General features: G+C 41.1%; 2 protein-coding genes and 1 long non-coding RNA gene across 4 annotated transcripts in view; 2 read left to right on the plus strand and 1 right to left on the minus strand.

Annotated features, from left to right (window-relative positions):
- Nucleotides 1-4062: 4062 nt before the first annotated feature.
- Nucleotides 4063-4436, plus strand: LOC113161880. Its single transcript, XR_003298781.2, has 2 exons — nucleotides 4063-4278; nucleotides 4349-4436. It is a non-coding gene; the product is annotated as an uncharacterized LOC113161880 (long non-coding RNA).
- A 4547-nt stretch (nucleotides 4437-8983) lies between these two features.
- On the minus strand, nucleotides 8984-17300 carry LOC113152023 (secretory phospholipase A2 receptor-like). Its single transcript, XM_026344936.1, has 7 exons — nucleotides 17016-17300; nucleotides 16399-16470; nucleotides 15294-15358; nucleotides 14568-14948; nucleotides 13890-14234; nucleotides 13683-13774; nucleotides 8984-9691 (listed from the first exon to the last, which is right to left on the minus strand). The coding sequence occupies exons 3-7, from the start codon at nucleotides 15328-15330 to the stop codon at nucleotides 9560-9562; spliced, it is 987 nt and encodes a 328-aa protein (XP_026200721.1). The 5' UTR covers nucleotides 15331-15358; nucleotides 16399-16470; nucleotides 17016-17300; the 3' UTR covers nucleotides 8984-9559.
- Nucleotides 17301-23959: 6659 nt separating this feature from the next.
- The window catches only part of crhr1 (corticotropin releasing hormone receptor 1), a 31885-nt gene continuing 28798 nt past the window's right edge, over nucleotides 23960-27046 (plus strand). For both annotated transcript variants that reach the window (XM_026369151.1, XM_026369097.1), the window contains exon 1: nucleotides 23960-24290. In XM_026369151.1, the coding sequence (XP_026224936.1) occupies nucleotides 24255-24290 (36 nt within the window). In that variant the 5' untranslated portion in view covers nucleotides 23960-24254. The remainder of the gene's footprint in view (nucleotides 24291-27046) is intronic.

The following is a 27046-nucleotide window of genomic DNA, read 5'->3' on the forward strand; positions in this document are numbered from 1 at the left end:
TATCACCCTTTAAGGATTGAGGAAAACATTGTGTCTGACGTGAGTGTTAAATATTTCTCTGTCAAGTCAAACAATGATCTTTGTCTAACCTTAAACACAAAATTTGGGAGTACATAGCTGATTTACCGTTAAACAAGACTACCACACAAAGTTCATAATTCCTTTTACCCCCGAATTCACTGGGATACCATGCTCTGAAATCAGCCTGTCTGACACCATAGTAGTCCTGGTTTTCCAGGGACCACCTCCATGGTTCAGTGTCAGTGTGTAGTCCAATCCAGATATAATAAAATCCACCTATAAGCTGTTTGAACTGAGCCAGCTCTTGTTGATTCTGTACAGTGGCCAGGTCAGTGCACTTGGATCTGCAGTACCTCTGAGCATCAACCAGGTTTTTGCTGTTGGAACAAGGATGTAGAGACGAGGAAAAGAGGAAGGTAGAAAACACAGAGCTGTGGAAACAGTAAAGAGAATTCTTTAGATGTACTCAGTCATACTCAGACTGTACGATGGTTCAGAGCATTGAATATGTTGAAGTAAAACTCTACTACTAAACTTTGTCCACGACAGATGTAGTCGCAGGATAATTAACTGTGAGACATGAATTTCATATGAACTCATACTGACCTGACAAGGCCATTATAACCACAGTCCCGATCGTAATGTGCTGTTGGACAGTTGACCTGAACTTTAGAGTGAAAAATGTAACTATGTTATTATTGAACAAAAGACAACAAGGCTCAAATTCATGTTTAAATTCGCCATTAAAACACACTATGTGGTGAAATACTGACTCTCCTAAATCCTCTTCAAGCACATTGTTTCACTTAGGGCCTTGGTTACCTACAGGGAGAGAAAATAGTCTGCCACAGCGACAACTACTTGTGTTGTTCTCTATGTTCATCTTCCTGGTTTGAAATGGATTGAGTTGGAAAATCTTAATCTATGAACCAATCACAGTTTAGCAACATGCATATTAGAGGCTGTTTCAAAAATTGTTCAAACAACATCAAACAAGAATGGAGTACATGGGGGGACACCACGGAGGAAGCCATTGCTGTTCAAAAAAGAGTGCCTGGATGTTCCACAGCACTACTGGCAAAATATTCTGTGGACACATGAAACCAAAATTGAGTTGTTTGGAAAAAACACACAACACTATGTGTGGAGAAAAAAAAAGCACAGCACAGGGCCTCAGGACCTGGACGGATTGTTGTCATTGATGGAAAATAAATTCCAGTGTTTATCAAGACATTTTGCAGGAAAACATAAGACCATCTGTCCGCCAACTGAAGCTCCACAGAGGATGGGTGATGCAACAGGACAATGACCCAAAGCATACAAGTAATTCAACAAAAGAATGGCTTCAACAGAACAAAATACACCTTCTGGAGTGGCCCAGCCAGAGTCCTTACCTCAACCCGATTGAAATGCTGTGGCATGACCTTAAGAGAGACAGTAACACCAGACATCCCAAGAATATTGCTGCACTAAAAACAGTTTTGTGAAGAGGAGTGGTCCAAAATGACTGCAGATCGTTGTGCAGGTCTGATCTGCAACTACAGGAAACGTTTGGTTGAGGTTATTGCTGCCAAAGAAGGGTCAACCAGTTATTAAGTATGTGAACTTATAAAAGTTCACATACTTTTTCCACCCTGCACTGTGAATGTTTACATGTTATGTTCAATAGAAACATGAGAACATATAATGTTTGTGTACTATTATTTTAAGCAGACTGTGTTTTTCTATTGTTGTGAGTTAGATGAAGATCAGAGCACATTTTATGACAAATTAATGCAGAAAACCATGAAATTCCTAAAGGTTCACAACATTTTTCTTGCCACTGTACAAGCTGAACTGCTGAAAACCAGGACTGCATTACCCATCAGGCTTCCATTTCCTGATTCCTTCCTGATTCCTTCCTCTGCTTAGTCACATCACCAAGTAAATCCTCCAGCCTTTTAGAAACCATTACCTCGCAACCCAGGCTCTATACTCACTGTCTCATATCTCCTTCTGTGTGCCACCTGCTGTTTTGGAGTCTAACAAAAATTACAAAATCAAAATGATATTTCCCATACTGTCAATAAACCTCTCTTTTAAGCATCTGTCAGTTTACTTGGGTTGACACAGTAGGGTTGACACAATTTTTTATTCCTTACACTGCTCATTATCCAAACCATACGAGTTCATCTGCAGCATGGTGAAGGTAGGGTTATGGCTTTGGCTGCATGGCTTATTCTGGAACAGCTCACTGATTCTTCTTGAGATCTTAACGCATGATGGTAGCAGGATGAATTCAGAGGTGGATGGAAATATTTTGTCTGCTTATGCAGGGGATGCAGCGTCATCTGTAATGTCCCACTCCAATTTAGCTCAGGTACAACTTAGAAAACAAGCCTAAGGAATGCCAAAACCAGACCCAGGATGCTCTTGAGTAAAAACATCTACCATTGTGAGTTGTTTTTTACTTATTTGGAATGAAATGCTTCACTTAAATCCTCACTTCTCGACTCTGCTCACATCCTCTGAGGAGCTTCATCGTGCAGCAAGACAATGACACAAATTACTTCAAATTTGATAGTTATATTAGCATGTGGAGATGGTAGATCAGTGAATACAACCCTCACCTCACAGAAAACACATTCTGACAAGAATTAGTCATCACACAATCTTTGTTCAGAGATTTAAACAATTTTAATCCTTGATGTGATTTTGGAAAACTTGATGCCCTTCACAGGACCAGCATCATAGTGTCACCATTTACCAAGCACCACTGGGTGTTGCTTGGTAAATGCAACACCCATGGTCACTTCACCATAAAGTGGCCATGGAAGATTTTGAACAATTGGAAAAAAGAGTAGACCAACTGTATGAGATTTGATGATATTTACTTCAGCGTTTTGATGCTAACATTGGTTTGTGTGATATTTAAACTGAGTTTGGTTGTAGTTCAGTCTCATAACAGTGTTGTTATGATAAATTGTCATATATTTCAGTCAATAAATTGATGTTCTCCTTTCGTTCTCTGATGCTGATCAGTCTCTGGCTGAAGGTCCCCCTGTTCAACTTTACACTGTGTAGTAGGTGGGAGGGATTGTCCATGATTGAGAGGACTGGACTTCCTTCTTGTTAGGTTGAGACGTTTCTCTACTCATCCAAGTAGCTTCTTCAGTCTGAAGATAGTTGGTTGGAGCTCACAAATTTGTACTCCAGGTTTAGTTTCCCTCCACCCCTTGGCCTGAATAGTCTCATTAGGTGTAACAGGATGGGGAGGATGTAAAAGATATAATAGTCACACCTCTGCCTAACCCCTCTTAACACCTGAAATTAAGTCATAAAGTGTGTCCAACCTGGTTCAGGTGTGAATTGGGCCTGATCTTTTTGGGGATAGATGAAAGGGCAGCATGATAAATAGGAGACAGGTTGTGTTTAAGTCCTCCACCTCTGTTGAGAGAGGGGGTGTTGATTTGCACATGCAAGGCTTTCCTCACCCCTCTCTTAAACCACTTGTCCTCTTTGTCCAATATGTGAACCTCCACCCCCAGAACAGAGCCAGCCCTCCTGATCAGGTTGTTCATTTTTCAGACATCTGTCATGATCCTAAAGGGCTTCCTGTCCTGCTTTTAGTTTGGTGGCTGACTTCCTGTTTTTTTTTCCTTTTGCTGGCAGCTTGATTCTAATTATCCAATCACTTTCAGCTGTGCTCATTGATTTCACCTGGTGCCAGCTCCCTTTATATTCTGAATCGTCCCCTGAGAGAGCTGCCAGATTGTCCTGACCCTGTGTTTGACTTTCCAGACTGGACTGTATTCTCTACCCTGAGTTTTTCCCTGCTCCTTAGAAAGACCTTGAATTGATTCTCTTTGCCTTTTCTGGTTTTGGACCCCTGCTCTCGTTTGGACCTGCTCTCCAGCTCTTGCCCCTGTCTAAGATACTGACTGAGGACGACTGTTGTGAGTACCGGATCTCCCTCTTTTGTATATGGATTGTGGATGACTTGTAGTGAGTACTGGACGTGTACCTTGTATTTTGTATATGGATTGTGGATGACTTGTAGTGAGTACTGGACGTGTACCTTGTATATCTGTGGGATTTCTCTCTGGCCTTCTCTTGGATTGTCTGTATGTTGTGTGCACACGAAGAGGAGGACCTAATCCAACCAGCTACACCACACTGTGCCTAGCTAACCTCTTCGCTAACCCTGGGCCTCTACAGGCTACTCACCATTGCTCCCGACACCTGCTTCATCATCAGCTCTCCTCTCTTTATCCATAGGTCAGTACATGTCTTCTGCACATTATTCCCTCATTCTCGTTCACATTCTTACCCTGCATCGCTCCTGCAGATCCACGCACTCTGGCTACCCGGTTCCTGCAATCAGACTCCTACCCATATATTCATAATCTATAATAAAGAGCTTGTTCAACCACGAATTCTGGTACTGGCATTTAATTGGGTTCAACATCCCTCGCGGTGGGTGGTTTCACTCGCCGCTGACAGAATCTTCATGTTGAGTCCACTGTGACTGATTTGGTCTTAGTAGATTTTGTGTTTCACAGGAAAAAAAAGTGAGCATAAAGTGACCAGTAGATGGCAGCAAATTGCAACTTCTGTTTCTGTAGCTTCTCCTGTTACAGGTACAGAGATAGATATGTGTATCACAAGTCATGTAGAATGAGAGCATAAGTGACACATTTTGTAAGGGGCTGGAAAAGTACTGTGGTTTTCCCAATAGGGAAAAAAGTTTTCTAACCTTATTTATTATTATTATTATTATTATTATTATTATTATTATTATTATTATTATTTTTTTTTTTTTTTTTTATTAAAGTGACAGTTTGTAACTTTCTCTACCTTGTTTTGGTGCTGTCAAACTCAAAACATTTACATTTTACATTTACATTTAGCCTTTTATCCAAAGCAACTTACAAGTGAGGAACAGTGTAAAGAAAGATGCAGAAGAGTTCTGTTTTCAGCAGTTTTTTAAATATTAAAGTGAGGTGGCTGAGCGTGCAGAGTTAGGCAGCTCATTCCACCATCGTGGCATCGCTGAGCTGAAGAGTTTTGCTTGGTGTCGACTGTGTGGTGCTGGTACCACCAGTCGCCGTTCACCGGTTGAGCGCAGTGGACGGAAGGGGATGTAGACCTGAATGATTGAACTAAGGTTGCTTTCACACCTTTTGTTTGCTTTGATCCGAATCAGTTGATGACTTTATACATTGTATCAGTTTCTCTTCGGTTCGGTTTCACACTGAGTAAAAATCCAAACGAACCAAAACACGTCACTGCAAACTACGTGAGAACGTTTTCTCCGCTTATTGGTCAGATTGTTTCTGCTGCGGGAAATAAAAAGTAAATACAGGAAGAAGATAGTGTTGTGGACTACTGTATGTTTGTGACAGGAGAGAGATTATTTTTAACTACTGCAGATTGTCATCCCGTTGTTTTATTACGTTACATCGCTTGTCATCAGATGTGATGTCTGTGAGACACTTCACCTCCTCAAGTCTCCACATTTGTCCTCCATTAATCAGACAGCATGTTTTTGATGGACAAACGAAAGAAATTGGAATCTACATACTACCCAAAGTCCTCAAATCATAGCGTTTGGTCCCGTTTTAGTTTGGCGCGCGTTGTCACCAGGAGGACCGCACCAGAGTTCGATAGATGATGCAGATCGAGACCACCTCATTTTGGGGGATTCGGTGCGGTTGTTTTGGTGCGCACTCAAGTGCGATTACCGTGTTCGCACCGGACAAAACGAACCGCACTAAGAGGGAAACAAACTTGAGTGCGATTTAATCGAACTAAATCCTGTAGGTGTGAAAGCAACCTTAGATAAGATGGAGCTGTAGAGTTGACCACTCTGTAGGCAAGAGACAGAGCTTTGAACTTGATCCTTGCAACCACAGGAAGCCAATGCAAAGATCTGAGGAGTGGTGTAACATAAGACCTTTTTGGTTGATTGAAAATGAGGCGTGCTGCTGCATTTTGGATCATCTGGAGTGGTTTGTGGATGCCGGTAACCCCATCAGCAGTGCATTGCAGTAGTCAAGACGAGATAAGATCAACGCCTGTACAATGAGTTGGGTCGTGTACTCTGTCAGGTAGGGTCTGATCTTTCTGATATTTTAGAGGGCATATCTACACGACAGACTGTGGAGATGTGTTCCGTGAAGGTCAGCTGATCGTTAATGATGACCCCCAGGTTTCTGGCTAACTTAGCGGGGACAATCACCACCGATCGAATGTTGATGAGTTGAAGGTCTGGCAGGGAAGACTAGAACTTTAGTTTTGGGAATGCTAAGTTGAAGGTGTCTTTTTCTCATCCAGGCATAGATCTCAGAGACGGGCAGAGATGCGAGATGAGACAGTTGAGTCATCCGGCAGGAAGGACCGTAAGAGCTGTGTCATCCGCATAGTGATGAGAAAAGCCATGAGAATGGGTGATAGAGCCTAGAGAAGAAGTATAGATTGAAAAAAGAAGAGGACCGAGGACTGAGCCCTGCAGTACACCGGTGGAGAGGTTATGAGAGCCAGAAACATGCCCCTTCCAACATGTTTAAGGAAACCCTCCCTTCTCACTAGCCTCTTGTTTATTGTAATCCCATTATGTTAAATACCTGAAGTAGCGTGATGGAGCGCACTGGATTAATTTTGACACATCAGAGATTTTATGTAGGACAGCGGTCACTAGAACAATAGACGGACAGTGGTCGAGGTCTGGACATATCTGAGTTTTTATTCAGTTTGGGCTGAAATGATTTTTTTTTTTTAACCAGCTCTTTTCTGACATTTGGGTTACACCACTACTTAGTATATCCTACCTCTGTCTGATTGGTCAGTACTCTTGGCCATTGGTTTAGAGATTGGTCAAGGTGAGAATGTCAGCCAATCAGAGGCAGAGTAGGGCAGGCCTTCACTGAATAGAAGCTCAGTAAATGGGAATTCCAAGTGAAAACCGCTGCAGTGTGTGTCATGGCTTGTGCTAAAAAGTTGACACAGAAAATGGGGCTTTTATCCCAAAATGAGCTGAGGCTGACATCCTTGCTGTGGGAAACTTGTAAGCACTGTCTCATCTGCTCGGAGACAGTAGCAATGCCACTACAAAATAAAGCACACAATTACACTTGAAAATGTTCCTTGCTTTTCTTTTGATTTCTTTTAATGTTGTTGAAATGGCATTTAATTCTGGCTTTCTTCACTTGAGTTGTTGACGTCACACACTTCAGAAGCTGAAGCTGTTACTTACAGTTAAATTAAGTCATGTAGATTATAGTAGGTAAATGAATTGTAATGTACCACTATCTTATAATGCAACTCAAACATGATGTTAGTATGGAACAATAAATGAGGAAAAGTTCTCTATCTGTTCATCCTTAAATCATAATTGACTACCCCCGATGTAGCAGCTTCTATGAAAATGTGTAATAAAATTATAGTCACTAATCAAAATGCTGGTTTCAATCTGTTGCTTTGTTTCCAGGTGCAGGACTGACGTGGTTTGTTTTGGTGGTTGTGTGTAGAATTCAACACTTTCAGTCAGGATTTCCACAATTTCCACACATTTCAGTTTTAAATAAAAGCATGGAGACTGCATTAGGTGTGAAGTGCAGCTTTATTTTGAGCAGGTTTGTGGTAGAAGAACACTGTTGTTGGTCGTGCAGATGTGTGAGTGACAGTTTTCATATAAACTGACATGGATTTGTGTGTAAAGACAAGAATACAGTCAGGGAAAAAATATTTGAACCCCAGGTGGTTTTGTAAGTTTGACCACTAACAAAGAAATGATCAGTCAATAATTTCAATGGTATGTTTATTTGACACAGAGACACAACACACAAAATAACAAAAATCTAGAAAAATGGAATTTCAAAAAAAGTTATAAACTAATTTGCATGAATGAAATAAGTATTTGATCCTTTTGCAGAACGTGCTTTAGTACTTGGTGGAAAAGCCTTTGTTGGCAATCACAGAGGTCAGCCGTTTCATGTAGTTGGCCACAACGCACACATCTCAGGGGGGAATTTGGCCCACTCCTCTTTGCAGATCCTCTCCAAGTCATTAATGTTTCGTGGCTGTTTGGCAACTCGAGCCTTTAGCTCCCTCCACAGATTTTCTATGGGATTAAGGTCTGGAGGCTGACTAGGCCACTCCATGACCTTTAATATGCTTCTTCTTGAGCCAATCCTTTGTGGCCTTGGCTGTGTGTTTTGGATAATTGTCATGCTGGAATACCCAACTGTGATCCATCCAGGGTTCTCACCCAACATTTCACGGTACATGGCCCCGTCATCCTCCCTTTGATGCAGTGCAATTGTCCTGTCCCCTTGGCAGAAAAACACCCGCAAAGCATATTTCCACCTCCATATTTGACGGTGCAGACAATGTTTTTGTTTTTTTTGGTCTCATCTGGACACAACACTTTCACCCAGTCCTCCAAATCAGTGAGATGTTCAAACTTGTGGCAAACTTCAAACTGGCCTGTAGATGTGCTTTCTTGAGCAGGGGGACCTTCTGGCCACAGCAGGATTTCAGTCCTTCACGGCATAGTGTGTTACCAACTGTTTTTTTTGGTGACTATGGTCCCAGCTGCCTTGAGGTCATTGACAAGTTCCTCCCAAGTAGTTCTGGGCTGATTCCTCACCATTCTCATTATCATTGAAACTCCACGAGGTGAGATCTTTTATAAATTACTTATTTCATTCATGAAAATGCAAATTAATTTAACTCTTTTTGAAATGCATTTTTCATTTTTTTTTTGTCATTGTTGTCTCTCACTGTTCAAATAAACTACCTACCAATGAAATTCTAGACTGATCATATCTTTGTTCGTGGGCAAACTTACATAATCAGCTGGGGTTCAAATCATTTTTTCCCTGACTGTAAATATCAAAGGGAGCAGGTTACTTCACATCAAAAGTTGACTAAGGAGACATGCAAGGGATTTCCTGTTCATGCTAATATTAAAAAATATAAATATTAAAAACAATAATAATGAATTACAGCTTTGCGAACGAAAAGAATACAGACATGGAAATAAAGGATACAAAGACAATTTTAGTATTATTGATGAATTAAAGTAGAGGATGTTCAATGAACCAGGACTTGCTTATGTTAGAATAATAGTTTACAATGCGAACACTCATCATGAACCTTATTGTTGCCACAGACAGTCAACATCTGTGTATCTTGTTCTGCTCTTTACAATCAACTTTACCTAGGAATTTTTCATGCAGATAGATAATTTGAGCTCCTTGTGGACATTAAAAAGCTCCTATGCTGATATCTGTGAACACTGTGTCAGTTATATTTACACTTCCTGGGGGTCTGACTTGACTAGCTGTGGCGCACTAAGAGAAATTACATACACAGAAGAACAGGATTTAGTATAGATTCACTTTCTACAGGCTGATTAGTCTCTGTGTAAAATCAGTGGACTGCTCCTTTAAGAGTCAGGCTATAGTGACATGTATATGGTGGATGCTGAGCAAACAACCAAAAAATCATTAAAGTCATGCGCAGTGTGGTACAATATGAGAAAAGGGTGTGAGCATCATTTTAAGGGACAGGTGTCCTTTCCCTTCGAGTCAGTGTTTTTCTTACTGAAGACTTGTCCATCAGGCTGTTCCACCCATCTCAGCTGGACATCTTCATGCAGTCCTTGGTCCTTCAGTGTCTCATTAAACTGAGAAACACAAAGATGGTGGGATAATATTTTTACTGGAGACAACTATTAAGGACTTTAGTCTGTCCTCTGTAAAAGTTTGGACAGTAAAAGTGAATCTCGTGGCTGCTTCTGTTTCCCTGAGTTGTGTTCTATTGAATATTTAATGTTCTAGTTCAATATCTGACTCCAGTCTACAATATTTGAGCAGGCATGCTACAGGTTACAACAGTTACATTTCTCCATGCAGATTTCTGGACTCAGTTGTTGTTTAAATTAAAACTACAGCATGTAACTTCAGTTAGTATCAATGCAAATGCCACCATTGCATGTCATTAACTTTGTGTCTTCTCTCTCTTTTAGTTGTGTTTCCTCCTCTCTGTCTCCCTCTCTCTGCAGGTATCCTCGGCCTGGAGCTGTACATCTCCAGAATCCAGTTCATCTGCCCAATGTCCTTGATGCTTGTTGTTGTCTTTATTGCCTGCTGTTCTTTTCTCTCTTCTCTTTCCACTCACCCCAACCGGTCGAGGCAGATGGCCGCCCACCATGAGCCTGGTTCTGCTGGAGATTTCTTCCTCTAAAGGGAGTTTTTCCTCTCCACTGTTGCCTAAAGCATGCTCAAATGGGATTGTTGGGTTTTCTCTATAATTTTTTGTATAAATATTTTCTGTAAGGTCTTAAACCTTACACTGTAAAGTGCCTTGAGATAACTTCTGTTGTAAATTGGCGCTATACAAATAAAATTGAATTGAATTGAATTGAAGTTAGTGCTAACATGAGACTCTCCCTGCTTCACTGCTGTTCATATGTCTCTGCACTGCTGCCAGGCTGTTCTGTGAGTCTGTCACAGGAGGTTTTGACAGTTTCTCTCCACATGGGACAAATTGTGCAGTAGGTTTCTACTAAAAACAAAACAACTACAGACTTTACCCAAAGTTTGTTGAGCTGAAAACGTCACACTTACTTACTTATGGATTACTGAATGAATCTGCTGGACCTGAACACAGCCTCTGTCTCACAGTGACCAAACACCTGGTTCTGTGTGATGAAGGCTCAGTGCCCGGAGCTCAGTGTCTCATGAACCAACACCTTGTTTGATCTGTTGTTGGTATGAAACTATTTTATCACAGAAATACATGTTCTTGACCCTTTCCAGTCCGGTTTGCATCCGCGCCACAGTACAGAAACTGCACTCATAAAAATCACAAATGATCTCCCTATTACAGCTGACTCTGGTTTACCTTCAGTCCTCATCCTCCTTGATCTGAGTGCGGCCTTCAACACTATCTCCCATACAATTCTCCTCAATCGACTAACCTCCATTGGCATCACCTCCACCCCCCTCGACTGGTTTCATTCTTATCTCCCAGACCGCACTCAGTTTGTTTGCCTCAAATCCTTTACCTCCAAGCCAACCCCTGTTGCTACCGGTGTGCCCCATGGCTCTGTCCTGGGGCCCATTCCCCTAGGCAATATCTTTCACAAATACAATATACACTTCCATTGCTACGCAGATGACATCCAACTCTACCTCTCTAGTAAACCAAATTCAACACTCCCTCCCATCTCCCTTATTGACTGCTTTGCTGAAATTATACTCTGGTTAACCTCAAACTTCCTGAAATTAAACAGTGATAAAACGGAACTCCTTCTTGTGGGCACAAAATCCACACTTACCAAAGTTGACAGTTTTTCCTTGTGTATCGACAGCTTTCCTGTTTCCCCCACCCCCCAAGTTGAGAGTCTTGGTGTCAGCCTTTATAGCTCATTATCATTCAAATCCCACATCAACAACATCATCAGGTCTGTTTACTTTCATTTACGTAACATTAATCGTCTCCGTCCCTCCCTCACCTCCCATACCACTTCCATCCTTGTTCATAGCCTTGTCACCTCTCGAATTGAATTGACTATTGCAATTCTCTTCTCTTCGGCCTCCCCAAAAAATTGCTTCATAGGCCCCAACTGGTCCAAAACTCAGCTGCTCACATCATTACCAAAATCTCCACTTCCGAACACATCAACCCTATCCTGCAACAACTTCACTGGCTTCCGGTTAAATACAGAATAGACTTTAAAATACTCCTGTATGCCTTTAAGGCTATTCACAACCTCGTTCGCCCCACATCTGTCCGATCTCCTCCATATTGCCACCTTCTCTCACTCACTCAGATCTTCCTCCGGCATCCCCCTCAATGTCCCCCCTGCCTGTTTTAGCACCATGGGGAGCAGAGCTTTTAGCTGTTTTGCCCCTACTCTTTGGAATTCATTACCACAGGACATCCGTAACACTGACTCTCTTCCTATGTTCAAAACCAAACTCAAAACCTACCTGTTTAAGATCGTCTACTCACTGTAATCTGCATTTGTGCTTGTATAGTCTGTTTTGTCCTGTGTTGATTTATTGTTGATTGTACAGTGTCGTTGAGTGTTTTGAAAGGCGCTTTAAATAAAATGTATTATTATTTTTGTTACACACAAACATATGAAGTCACAGAGCATGTTCCAATTGCAGATGGGATCAGCAGAGTTAGACTTGAAGTTATAACATGGACCGTTTAACTCTAACGACTTAGATACACAAAGCAACCACAATGGGCAAAAGGATAATCGCAAAGACAAACAAATAGGTCACAAAGAGAAGCAAAACACAAATCAATGCAAAAACAAGTACCAACAAAACCTGACTCCAAGTTTCTGCTCCTGTGTTAGTCTCCTCAGCTGATTTCATTACTTTCTAGAATTTAGTACTTAGGACTTATTTTACTGTCTTTCCTCATCATCATTAAATCCAGTGTCACGAAAAAAAATGCAGAGAACTGTAAGTGGGCACATCTATGTCCACTAATATGCATGATGCTGCATTCTTGATCCAGACTAGTTTATGGCACTTTTCCTTTTTGTTCCCCTGTGTCCTGCTGAATTTAGCAGTTCCTACTTGTGTCTACAGTCATTTCTTTTTTTTGTCCTACCACAGTGGGACAGGTGCCATGAGAATCTATCTGAAGGGAACTAGTTGAGTTAACAACATCTGATGACAAATTGTGTGAATTAGTCACCACGTATTAGTCAGTTGAGTCATCTGACATTGGAGAAAAACCACAGTGCTGTTTTAGTTTCTGTTCCAATTGAAAATTTGAAACTTGCCAGTTAGACACACTACATTACACTTGCAAACTTCAGAAGCTAATGAACAGCTAATTGGTCACAAAGATATGCAAAACACAAGGCCATGCAAACAACCACAAAGAAATGCAAAACTACTACAAACCACATCTGGTCTGGAGTCCACCTGTGTCAGATTCAACTGATTAGATGTAGCGTAGAAATAAAATATACAGCCATATAGACCAAGGAGGTCTCTGTAAGTACGTTTATTTACTCTGTTTACTTAGTACTCTGAGGGTATTGATTTGCACATGTAAAGCTTCCCTCACACCCCTCTCAAACCACTGGTTTTCTCTGTCCAATATGTGAACCTTATTTTTACACATTTTCAGATTTGCCACTTATTATAATCTACATGACTCTAGGGCCCTGTTTTACGTTCCAAAGGGGTGTAATATGTTAGCTGGCCGTGTTCATTCTTTTGAAGGTTTTGTCATTTGTCTTCTCCGTGGTGCCATATTGGGAACACTCAGAAGAGCAAAGCAGGGGATATCATTTGTAACTTGTTGCTGGAAAAGTATATTGTTTTTTTTTTCTTTTACTTTTTGTTCTTGTTTGGCCCTTGACAAAGGCAAATGTCAAACAATTGGGCTGTGATTCAGCATGGTGTTGCTTGATTAAAGAAGAAAAGTCTGTGTGCTGTCCTCCTTTTGCAATTCATCCCACCACATCTCCTGACCTTTGCTTCTTTAATAATCACTACGAGTAGCCAACCCATATTACACTTCACTGTGACAACCTGCTCTTCATCAACATCATATGGAGTTGTGTGAGAACTAGTTAGAAGAGGTCTTTTTATTTTACATGTCTAAAAGTGTCAGTCAGTATGAGGCTCAGTCGTTACCTTCTGCAAGATGTCTTCTTTGAGCTCCTCCATGTTCACGGAGGAGTCTGTTTTCTTCAGTACCATTCGCACCACCTGCTTCCTCACAGGAACTGTTTTATTTTAAGCAGAGTGTATCTTCATACATTTAATGTAGAACAAATAAAACATTTATGAATTGTCAGTTGATGCAATTTTATAACCTGTGTAAATCTAAATTCAACTTACTTGCGTAACATGCAAAGAAGTTTCGGGAGGTACAGTCACGGATAATCCATTGGCCATAGTATGAATTCAAACAGGCGTCTGTAGCTGTACCACTTGGTGTTTGACTGGTACCCCAATTACTGAATGAATATGGGCTCCCATCTGACCAGGCCCATGAGTTTCTGTAGAGACCGATCCATGTGTTTTGGTTCTGGGTTATTATCATCTTCATCTGATCATTCTCAGCCTGGTTCCTCACACTCGCCAGGTCAGTGTAGTGGACCCTGCAGTAGCTCTGAGCCTCTTTCCAGGTCATAGACTGGTTTACAAAGATGAAGTTTGAAGTGTTCTGTGTTCCTGCTGTACCTGAAAATATTTTCAGTGATCCTGAATGGCATATCTGAGTAATGCTACTTTTTCCATTGTGCTAGCTTGGCTGCTAATTCCTTTATTTAAAGTGAAGCATTTATTCACATCTTTGGGTTATTTTATGAGCCAAATTCAATACAGTGTATATTGTTTCAGTTTAGACAACAATGCAGAAGAACAATAAATGTGTATTTACGCTTGTCCAAAAGTTTAATAAACCTGGAAACTACCGACTGTTAGAAATGTGGCGGCTGAACAAGAGAAGCTCAAATTGTTTCCAGAGTCATTACTGAACCACAACATAACATAAGAAGCATTACTTTTTCTTACCTTTGTAGCAAATGAAGGGTATTGAGATACTGCAGAGTACATCTGCCCATTCACCTGTACTCAACATCTCTACACAAATCTTGTAGAAACTTAGACCACTACTAGGTTTGCCAGCAGCCCACATCCTGAACTCAGCCTCTCCTACACCGTAGTAATCCTGGTTTTCCAGGGACCACCTCCATTCAGTGTCAGGACGCAGACCAAGCCAAATAAAGAGTTCACTGCCAATAAGTTTATTTAGCTCCGTTAGTTCTTGTTCATTTAGTACAGTGGCCAAGTCGGTGTAGTTAGATCTGCAATAGCTCTGAGCTTCCTCCCAGCTCTTATCTTTTTTTACCAGGATGTAGAAACGAGGAAGACAGGATGGTAGAAAACACAGTCCTGTAATGATAAAGAAGAATAAAATAGCTGTGGTGTGTTTGGATGGCTATCATTGTAAGGAGCTGCATGAATTTTCTAACCTCTGGAGTAAGGACATTTTAGCCGGCCCTCACAATGAGAAGGGTGTTTAAAGAGCAATTTGGGGGTTAAGACTAACTAACCCTAATGGCTAGTTTTAGGGTTAGAGTTACGATAAGGCAGTACATGTGATAAATTAAAAAATTCATAAAGAGTAGATTAACTTGGCCTATGAAACAGTAGGGTGCTAGGTAGTGTTCTCACACTGACTGTCATACAAATGCATGCGTGTGTGTTTGTGTGTGCGAGAGATATTTTTCTACTGACCTGATAGGACCATCATGAGAACCACAGTCCTTTTCATGATGCACTGTTGAATGGAGCACCTTCACCTTCAAGTGAAGAATGTTTGTGTTAAAATAAGTCAAGGTCAGATCACATGTCCTCTATTGAATCTCTGTACAAACTGTGTATGTATATCCATACTAATGCAAACATTGCATTGCATGTTCACACTCATATACATTTTTATTCCTTCTCATCTCAGCCCCACTCCTTGTTTTACACTCCCATGTGTCACACACTTGTTTTGAGTTTAACACTCACATTTTGCTATGTTCCACATTTTCTTGTTTTTAAGTAATATTGTCATGTTGAAAGTCATTCCGATTTGAATCACAAAGAGAAACCTTCACTCACTTTTAATTTGTTAAAATGTGGTCAAGTCACTGTAAGCTATTTAGGGGAAAGAGGTGTGCCTTCGCCAAAACAATTCATGTGATCCTCAGGTCTCATGCCTGAAACCAGATGTGAGTTCCCCATGCTCTGCATGGCTAGAGTTTTTTTTTTTTTTTTTTGTCACCAAGGGATCAATCAGCACTATTTTACAGAAAATACAAAATACTAAGACACAGAAATCAGCCTTTTGTGACACCAACAAAGACCCAATCAGCCTTTCTACTTGCCACCCTGTCTCACTTATAAACGCAGACCTAAAATCATAACCAAAACCCTACCCATCACAATGGAGGCAGTCACTTTGATGTTAACCCACCTTGACTGCCTTCAGCAAAAACAGAACTGTTTCAGATTATGTTCTTTGATTGTTTAATCAATCTTGCACAGCAGAAAAAAAAGTTAATTACCTCATTTGATGCACACAAAAAAACATTCACATTACCATAGATACATAACAGTATCTTACCAAGTATTCGTCCTTTGGATAAGAACACTTTGCACTAAAATGATTGCATATGGGGTTTCCTCACGCTAAATATTAAATATTAGGTGTGAGGTTGTCAGAGTTCTTATTTTTAACCCCTGTTACATCCCTCTGTTAAAAGGAAAATAAACTAGTTCTTTACATTTAAATACATATGTAGATATAAAACAATTTAAATTACTCTACTAGTCATGTCTGTGTTGTTCTTACCTTTTCCTCTCTTCACCTTGTGTTGGACCCAACCGACTCTGGGTGCAGTGACTAGTGGAGCTGCACATTTGACTTTATTAGCATGTAAAGGAAGTTAGATCAGTTAAGACAACCCCCATTCCTGTCTGTCTCTCTCAGATAGACCTGGTAATATACTTAGTTACTACAGTAAAACTGTCTAGCTCAACAACATTAGAAACAGTTGGTGTATTACAGTGTCATGATTCAACTAAATGTGAAAGTGTTTTTAAATTCTTGAATTGTCAGAGAGCTAGTAATTCAGTAGCTTTAGGACAAAGAGACACCAGTTTACATGCACTAAAGAAACCTGGTTGCTGGAAATCCGAGTACAGTGAGTACGGAAAGTATTCAGACCCCTTAAATTTTTCACTTTTTGTTATATTGCTGCCATTTGCTAAAATCATTTAAGTTAATTATTTTTCTCATTAATGTACACACAACACCCCGTATTGACAGAAAAACACAGAATTGTTGACATTTTTGCCGATTTATTAAAAAAGAAAAACTGAAAGACCCTTTGCTTAGTATTTAGTAGAAGCACCCTTTTGAACTAATACATGAGTCTTTTTAGGAAAGATGCATAAAGTCTTTCACACCTGGATTTGGGGATCCTCTGTCATTTCTCCTTGCAGATTCTCTCCAGTTCTGTCAGGTTGGATGGTAAATGTTGGTGGACAGCCTTCTCCAGGTCTCTCCAGAGATGCTCAATTGGGTTTAAGTCAAGGCTCTGGCTGGGCCATTCAAGAACAGTCACAGAGTTGTTCTGAAGCCACTCCTTCGTTATTTTAGCTGTGTTTAGGGTCATTGTCTTGTTGGAAGGTAAACGTTCGGCCCAGTCTGATGTCCTGAGCACAACACAATGCTGCCACCACCATGCTTCACTGTTGGGACTGTATTGGACAGTTGATGAGCAGTGCTTGGATTTGTCCACACATACTGCTTAGAATTAAGGCCAAAAAGTTAATAATTAATGTCCAGAGAGACTAGTCTGCAGACCCACATAACTGACTTCATGGACTAGGTCCTTTTCTTTTTTCAGTGACATGTCAAAATGTGGTGAGGATGACTGCTTAACCAATTGGCCCACCACTGACCATATCCAACTAAGAGGAGCTGAACAAAAGGAAAAAAATTACCACTGAGATTAATAAATTTGTTTTAATCTTGAATCAATGCAATGCTTGATTTGCTTGTGATTTAGATTCAAAACTTTATTAATTTTCCTATTTGAACCAAGTTTCAAGCAGCAGCTTGCAACATAAAGAGAAAAGACTAAAAAGAAAAATAAAAATAATAATAATAATGCAGAGGGAGACAGAGAGCAGGAAGCACAACTACAGGAGAGAGAAAGCAGAAAGTTAATGACATGAAATGGTAGAATTTGAATGGATAGAGGAGAAAGGAGAGAGGAGAGGAGCTCAGTGTATCAGTAGAGGTCCCCCAGCAGACTAACCTATAGCAGCAGAACTAAGAGATGGTTCAGAGTCACCTGATCCATCTCTAACTATAAGCTTTATAAAAAAGGAAAGTTTTAAGTCTGGTCTTAAATGTGGAGAGGGTGTCTGCCTCCAGAACCTGAACTGGGAGCTGGTTCCACAGGAGAGGCGCTTGATAGCTAAAGGCTCTGCCTCCCATTCTACATTTGGAAACTCTAGGAACCACAAGTAAACCTGCAGTCTGAGAACGGAGAGTTCTGCTTGGAAGATAAGGAACTATGAGGTCTTTAAGATAAGATGGAGCCTGATTATTAAGTGATTTATAAGTGAGGAGAAGTGTTTTAAACTATTCTGGATTTTACAGGGAGCCAATGGAGAGAAGCTAACATAGAAGAAATATGATCTCTCTTGCTAATTCCAGTCAGAGCTGCAGCATTTTGGATTAACTGGAGGCTTTTTAATGAGTTATTGGGACAAACTATGACTAATTAATTACAATAGTCTAGTCTGGAAGTAACTAACGCATGGACTAGTTTTTCAGGTGGAAGAAGGCAGTTCTAGAGATTTATTTTATGTACGAAGTAAAGGAGATATCCTGGTCAAAGATAACTCCGAGATTTCATACAGTATTACTTGAGGCCAGAACTAAGTCATCAATGGTGAGAAGATGATTAGACATAGTGTCTCTGAGATTTTTGGGCCCAAACAGTATAACCTCTGTCTTGTCTGGATTTAGGAGAAGGAAATTGGAGGACATCCAGGCCTTTATGTCTTTTAAACATTCTTGAAGTTTGACTAATCGATTAGTTTCTCCTGTTACTAGAGGCCAGTGTTATGTCATTTAGGTTAAGAATGTGATTAGACATAGTGTCTCTGAGGGTTTTAGGACCAATCAAATTAACGTCTGTCTTGTCTGAATGTCTTGTCTTTTAAGCAGCTTGAAGTTTGATTAATTGATTAGTTTCTTCTGGTTTCATAGATAAATATAGCTGGGTATGTGTGGGTATTGGGTAGTGTTCAATTCAATTCAATTTTATTTGTATAGCGCCAATTCACAACAGAAGTAATCTCAAGGCACTTTACAGTGTTTAAGGTTTAAGACCTTACAGAGAATAATTATACAAAAAATTATATAGAAAACCCAACAATCATTTGAGCAAGCTTTAGGCAACAGCGGAGAGGAAAAACTCCCTTTAGAGGAAGAAACCTCCAGCAGAACCAGGCTCATAGTGGGCGGCCATCTGCCTCGATCTGGAAAGAGGAGAGAGAAAAGAAAAGCAGGCAACAAGAATGACAACAGGCAACGAGAACATGTGTGTTTATTTATGAGTGTTTACTAATAATATTGCCTAAGTGGGGTCATTATAGAGTAAAAAGAATTGGTCCAAGCACAGAACCCTGTGAAACTCTGTAACTAACTTTTATGTGCATGGAGGCCTCATCATTAACCTGCATAATCTGATAGATATGATTTAAACCACCCTAGTGCTGTTCCTTTGATCCCAATGACATGTTCCAGTCTGTAATAAAATGTTGTGATCTATAGTGTCAAATGCACCACTAACAAGATCTAACAAGACGAGTATAGAGAGTAGTTCATTGTCTGATGCTAATAGAAGATCATTAGTGACCTTTACCAGTGAGTTGAAACTCCTTTTTCAAAAATATTGGATATTGGTCTATAATTAAAAAGCAACCTTAAAAGCCTGTTGGTAAAGCTAGATTGATCTGATGATATTATTATGGACGTGCCGATCTGTTACAAACTAACAAACGAGCGAGGGAGAACCAGTATAAAACAAACATTTATTAACAAGAAGGGCAGGGGACACAGGGAACTAACAAACACTAACAAAGTATCAACTTAAAACACTGTGGTAACGCAGGCACAAACTCAAACCAATAATCCAACAAAAACATACAAAGTAACAAACAAAACTCACTGTGGAAGGCAGGCTAAACGGGTACAAAACATACAGAGCTAACAAGACAAAGTAACAACGAAAAATAGAATGCAAAAGCAGGCAACTACAAACTCACAAAAACATAAACTCACAGACGAAACCAAAGTCCAACAAACTGAAGTGCAGTCTGGCGTGATCCAAAATGGCTGAGTGACTGACTAACAACCTGACAAACAAGTGGCGTAGGTCCATGAATAGAGTGCAACAAACCAGCAACCAACGAAAGACTGAGGGGAGCTTATAAAGGGATGGGACAAACAGGTAAAATTAATGAGTAATTAGTCCGGTGAGTGGAGAGTGGAGGAAGAGGAAGTCCATATATGGTGTGGCAGGAGAGTGAGCAATGAACAAAAACAAAACCCACAGACAGGGGCGAAGAGAGGAAGTGTAACACGATCAAAGGTAAGACATCTTTGAGCAGTCTAGTCAGGATGGGGTTTAAGAGACATGTTGATGGTTTAGATGAATTAGTTACTGCAATTAATTCAGAATGATCTACAGGGAGGAAGCAGTTTAAGTACCAGTGAGGTCTTACAAATGAATCTAGGGCTGTTGTACATACAAGTCCATTCAAGCCATATGAAGAGGGGACCTGATCATTTTTTTCTCTCTAATAGTTATGGTTTTATTAGAAATACAAATCCAAATAAGAATGTGTAAAACAGAGACATATGGAGAAATTTAAACCATTGCAACCTGAGACTGTGATTCAGCTCTGTGATTGGCTGAAAGTCAACCGGAGACTAAATAGCATCTGTGAGTGTCTTTGGTTGAGTAAAATACCAGGGCTCGTATAATCGAGCATATCAGTATTTCAGATTCAGGAATCATGCTTAAAGTTAGCCTATGGAAAGATACCGCAAGTAGGGCATGAAAGTTAATTATGCTACATCACTGTTTTATGATAGAGCTGAAAAGTACAACATTTTGGACAGTGAAAAATTAAAGCTCTGAAATTGGTAAGTTTTCAGGAGAAGTCTTTAAAATGAAATGAATAAATTGCTGTACCTGTTTCTGGTGGGTCAGGCCAGCACCCTGTGTGGCAGCTTTTTAGACCTCTGTAACTAGCCCACAGATATTTGCAATGTTTACAAGAATATTTACTAGTCATTATGTGTCTTTTTTTAAATTGTAATTTTGACCAACTTTTTTGACCTCTATAGGATGGTGTTCTTGAAAAGCTGCACATATATAATGATGACACCACTGTCCAATGATGGGGCTGGGGGTATTGTTGGTGTTGCGTTGAAGTGGAATGGAAACTAGGGAGCTTCACAGGTCCACTTGGTTTGGAGGAGCTGAGACCCAAAATTCAGCTCAGTCTGATAGGGTCAGGTCTTGGAGTCTGTCTTGGTATGTGCAGGACCTGCACCAGTAGTTTACTGAGTTCCGTACTAACTACTATGAGAACACAGCAGTTAAGGGCCAGTGCAGACAACCTCTACCATTACCTGACAGTCAGCAGCAGCATGTCTCTCAGTCGAAAACTCAACGACCTGCTAAAGAAGAATTTTAAATGTTAAGAATGTGATTAGACATAGTGTCTCTGAGGGTTTTAGGACCAATCAAATTAACGTCTGTCTTGTCTGAATGTAGGAGATGGAAACTGGAGGACATCCAGGCCTTTATGTCTTTTAAGCAGCTTGAAATTTTGAATAATTGATTAGTTTCTTCTGGTCACGTTATAAATCACATATTTTTTAAGATTCAAATTCAATTAAATTTTATTTGTATAGTGCTAAATCACAACAGAAGTGATCTCAAGGCACTTTACAGTGTAAGGTTTAAGAACTGTATGCAACCATGATACCTGTGGAACCAGAGCACAGTGCAAGAGGCTGCTGGACTCCAATGAAGACCTGTGCACCAGGCCTGCTGGTTACCAAGCGACAGATGTAAGAAGAGAATGGACTATGTAGGCTAGGTTAGACAGAATAAGGAACGAGCACATCAGAGGGACGGCTCACGTTGTCTGAGTTAGCGACAAAGTCAGAGAGGCCAGTCTGAGATGGTTTGGACATGTTCAGAGGAGGGATAGTGAATATATTGGTAGAAGGATGTCTGGTTGGTGTTAGGGTAGAAGATGTCCATGATAGCGTGAGGTGGAAAAGGAGGATTCGCTGTGGCGACCCCTGATGGGAAAAGCCGAAAGAGAAGAAGTCATTAGTCAGACCTGCAGACATCCTGCTCTTAGGTCTGCAGTTAAGATTTGCAGTCATCAATTAGACCAGGGGTGTCCAATCATGGTCCTTGATGGCCGCTTATTTGGCATCCTGCCCAGCACAGTTTCTGATTGGCTGAACAGACCTGATCCTAGTAATAAGCAGTAGGTAGGGCAGTGATAGTAGAAAAATAAGCAGGACCATCGCTCTCGAGGACCAGCATTAGATACCCCTGAATTTGACAAGGACCAGCAGACCCACAGTCACACCTGCAGTCAGACCTGTAATCATCATCCAGGCATCACGCTCACACAGGCAGAATCACAGATCTTTTCAGCGCACAGAGTAGCTTACATAACAGAGGTTGTACCAACACCCACTGACTGCATATCACTGAGTTCTGACAGCGTGTCGAACTGCCTTGGAGAGAGACTGGAGAGTCTGAAGCACGACTGTGACCACTACAGGTCACTGAGGTCTGCAGCTGTGCCACAGGTCTAGAGCACATGTATGCTGTGGGATTGACTGCCAGGTGTCTCTGCTCATCTTTTCTCTCTATGCTGTTATAATTGTAAATTAATTATTTAAAACTGAAAACGAACAAATGAAAATTAAATGTATTAAAATATATGTTACATTAAGTAATTTGTCAGATGCTTTTATCCAAAGCGACTAACAAGTGAGGTACAAGACTAAAAATCTCAAGGAGAAAAACATAAAAGTACAATATTTATATATTATATATTTACAATATTTAAGATTTAAGTGCAGCACATTTTTGTATTTTGGGAGTGTCCTAAAAAGATAGATAGATTTACATTTACATTTATATTTAGTCATTTATCAGACGCTTTTATTTAAAGTGACTTACAAGTGAGGAACAAGGCAAGCAAACAAAATCTTAGTCAAGGAGAAAAAACATCAAAGCAAAGTGCTATCAAAAAGTGTTTCTGAGATTAAGAACAAGAGAAAAGTTGTTTTTTTTTTGTAAGTGCAAAGGAAGATGATGAAGAGTTTTGTCTTCATCAGTTTTTTAAATATTAAAGTGAGATGTCTGAGTGTGCAGAGTTTGGCAGCTTATTCCACCATCGTGGGATCACTGAGCTGAACAGTTTTCCTTGGTGTCGACTGTGTGGTGGCCGAACACAGTGGACGGGAGGGGATGTAGACCTGAATGACTGAACTGAGATAAGTTGGAGCTGTAGAGTTGAGACATACAGACAGACAGACAGACAGATAATATTATGGACACATGTTGACGTGTCACACCGCCAAAACAGTTTGAGCAAGAGAGATATTTGCTTCTATAGGTTTTTGATACATGAACACTACGTTTTACAGCTTCTGATTTATTGTAATTGGATAATGAATAATATCTGATCCCCCTGTCAAAATGGCGGAAAACAAAAAAAGTCTTCATACAAACAGTAAAAATAGTGTGTGTGAGATGTAGTCCAGTTTACCCAGATGCACTGCAGCAAGTGGGTCAGCAGCAGGATAAAAGTTTTATGTACTGTAACACGTCCACCTGCTCCACTTCCTTAGAGAGCATCACACAGTCTGAAAGTGAATCTTCACACTGCAGTTCCTACATCAGTCACTAAAATGGATTTAACACTTGGGTATTTCAGATTCAATTTAGTTTCAGCAGGAATTAGACTGGTCCTAAGTGCAGCAGGACAAGTTATCAGTCATTGGACTACACTTACTGGAAACACCCACTCTGCAGCTCTGTCTATGGACTGGAACACACATTGAACACGTGTCACAGGCTACTCTCTGGTGTCAACACTCTGAACTGAATCAAGAGAAAACCACTTCATGGTTTCTCTGGTCCACTTGTGGAGAACACACTGAACCCCCCCCCCCCCCCCCCCCCCCCCCCCCTTCCTTCTTTCTGATTGGCTCGTGCTCTGCAGCAGCCTCATCACCGGCAGCACGCGCTCCGGTCCCTTAGTTACCGGTGTGGACCCGCAATAAGTCAGTCCACGGCATCCATGACAGACCGGGACCAGCTCAGACTCGGACCTGGACCAGGATAGGTCCGTGCTAACCTTGACTTGGTGGTCCGGACCCACCTGATTGTTTTGTTTCTGCGCCGTGTTCCGGATCTAACCCGTCTGTGCTCGCCTTGGCTCGGATCTCCTCGTCTGGTCGATCTGTGCCTGTTCAGACCGACATGCGCGTGACTTGAAACGGATCGGACCAGACCGTGCGGGATGAGACTGTGAACAGAAACACCGCCGCGTGCCAGAGCGCGCGCGACCGTGCGCATGAATGAACGAGAGATGGAGAAAGTACTGAGTCAGGTAGGAGCGTGCGTGTGCACGTTAATGGTTTGTTTAGTGATGTACTGCTGCTTATATACGTGTACAAATACACACTCATATATATATACTGTCGTTGTAAAGGTGTGTGTGAGTGTAAATGTACTGTACTTATACACACAAACGCAGTATTCATATGTAAACCTACTGCGTGTGTGAGTGTAAATGTACTGTACTTATACACACAAACGCAGTATTCATATGTAAACCTACTGCGTGTGTGAGTGTAAATGTACTGTACTTATACACACAAACGCAGTATTCATATGTAAACTTACTGCGTGTGTGAGTGTAAATGTACTGTACTTATACACACAAACCAGTATTCATATAGGTTCTGGTTCAGGATGAACATAAGGAGCTCCCAGCTGCTGATGTAGAAATCAAACACACCTTGTTCACTTCTTGCACCTTGATGAGCGTCACAGTAAATATTCTTGTCCCTCCACCTGGTGTTTTAGGTTCTAGACCCCCGCTTCAGGAGGAAGAACTGAACAGAACCAAGACTCTAAGCTGATTCCTGGTTCCTGTTTAATGTTATCATTATCATTAGTTGGACTGTTGTAATGAAACCATCAGAATCAGCTGTGTGGGCTGTGATTCATCATTAGCTCCTCCACACTTACGTAAGCTCATCAGTTTGTGAGGGAACCATGGATGGAGGAGAACAGATTGTAAACTGGCCCCCACCGGTCCCAGTGGCTCATTCTGGATTCTGGCTCTGACTCTTCTAGACTCTGAAGTCTCAGTTCACAGGAAACGTCACCAAACAAAATCTCCTTTTCTGTTTCTCCACCTCCCACGCCTTTGCTATCGTTCCATCACTGAGGTGTGAACAGTCAGCTGACCGGCCCCTTCTCACTTTGGCAGAACGTTCTCTCACGTTCTCAGAACACTTTTGCAGCATTTGTGAAAACAAACCATCAATCAGATCAACTGCACAGACTTTTTCCAATGTCCTTTGAGTTTTCTTTACGTGGAGCGATGCTCTGGCCTGGTAGCTGGTCCAGGTGACCTACTGGAGGTTGGGCTGTGATCAGAACCTGCTTTGTGATCTTCACAAGTGCCAAAACAAAGTGGAGTTTTTTAAAGTTAGAGGAGATTTTTGGTGTTTTCCCTGGTGTGTAACCCAAACAGGTCTAGATGGCTGCCGGACCTTTAGAACATTTTCAGAACGACTAACAGATACAGAGCTACACTTGACTGGATCTTGAATATTCTTCATCCATATGCTTCATGTGGCATCTGCAGCAGTGGGAGGGTGGGGTCTCTGTGGTTGTTGATCATCTGTAGCATCTCTAGAAATGTGTGGTTTTGTTGCTGGGTTTGGTTAAATCAATTGAAGTGTTCTGTATGAAACAAAATCAGGATCTTCCACAGTCCTGAACCAAGAAGCAGAGAGAATCTGAGCAGAACCAGATACTAGGAGGTGTAATGTGGACCTGGCGGGTTGAGGGGAGGACGAGGATGTTGGTGTTTCTCCACAGACATCAGGCTATAAATAGACCACACACACTGAGCGGACTGGTGGAGGTGGGAGAGGCATTCAGCTGACAGAGAGAGAGAGACAGCACCTGGGGGGCGATCAAACAGTCATCCATCACTTTCTGTTTATGCCTCGTCCTCTCCTCCCTTTATCCTCCTCCTCACATCCCACTGCAGGGACAGAGAGGGGGGGATTTTGGGTAATGGAGTCTTCACACCTGAGGGTGTGTGACATCACCATCTGCAGCCAATCAGCCAATAGGATCAAACAACTTTACAACAAACAAACAACAAAAAATTGTTTTGTCCTTCCTTCATTATGAGTGGAGGTTCCCAGGTTCTTTGCTAAATATTCTTCAAAAGTGAGTTGAGGTAGAATTTGTAGCCCTGTCCCATTCAAACTTAAAAATCCAATCACAAATCATTATTTTTACACGTGTGGACTTAAGACTTACAGTGAGGGAAAAAATTATTTGAACCCCAGCTGATTTTGTAAGTTTGCCCACTAACAAAGAAATGATCAGTCTATAATTTCAATGGTAGGTGTATTTGAACAGTGAGACACAACAATGACAAAAAAAATCCAGAAAAATGCGTTTCAAAAAGAGTTATAAATTAATTTGCATTTCCATGAAGGAAATAAGTATTTGATCCCTTCGAAAAACGTGCTTTAGTACTTGGTGGCAAAACCTTTGTTGGCAATCACAGAGGTCAGCCGTTTCTTGTAGTTGGCCACAAGGTTTGCACACATCTCAGGGGGGATTTTGGCCCACTCCTCTTTGCAGATCCTCTCCAATGTTTGGCAACTCGAACCTTCAGCTCCCTCCACAGATTTTCTATGGGATTAAGGTCTGGAGACTGACTAGGCCACTCCATGACCTTAATATGCTTCTTCTTGAGCCAGTGATTTGTTGCCTTAGCCGTGTGTTTTGGATCATTGTCATGCTGGAGTACCCAACCACGACCCTTTTCAATGCCCTGACTGAGGGAAGGAGGTTCTCACCCAACATTTGACGGTACATGGCCCCATCCATCCTCCCTTTGATGCGGTGCAATTGTCCTGTCCCCTTGGCAGAAAAACACCCCCAAAGCATAATGTTTCCACCTCCATATTTGACAGTGGGGATGGTGTTTTTGGAGTCATAGGCAGCCTTCCTCCTCCTCCAAACACAGCGAGTTGAGTTGATGCCAAAGAGCTCGATTTTGGTCTTATCTGACCACAACACTTTCACCCAGTCTTCCTCTGAATCAGT

This window comes from Anabas testudineus, chromosome 8, assembly GCF_900324465.2.
Source record: "Anabas testudineus chromosome 8, fAnaTes1.2, whole genome shotgun sequence".
Taxonomy (NCBI): Eukaryota; Metazoa; Chordata; class Actinopteri; order Anabantiformes; family Anabantidae; genus Anabas; species Anabas testudineus.

Bases quoted from the DNA above. Each gene is read 5' to 3' on its own strand.
- LOC113152023 (XM_026344936.1), bottom strand. From the start codon at position 15,330: ATGAAAAGGACTGTGGTTCTCATGATGGTCCTATCAG. The intron at 14,235-14,567 runs GTAAGAAAAAGT...AAATATTTTCAG, and splicing joins ACCCTTCATTTGCTACAAAG to GTACAGCAGGAACACAGAAC. The intron at 9,692-13,682 runs GTAACGACTGAG...TGTGTTTCTCAG, and splicing joins AAGAAGACATCTTGCAGAAG to TTTAATGAGACACTGAAGGA.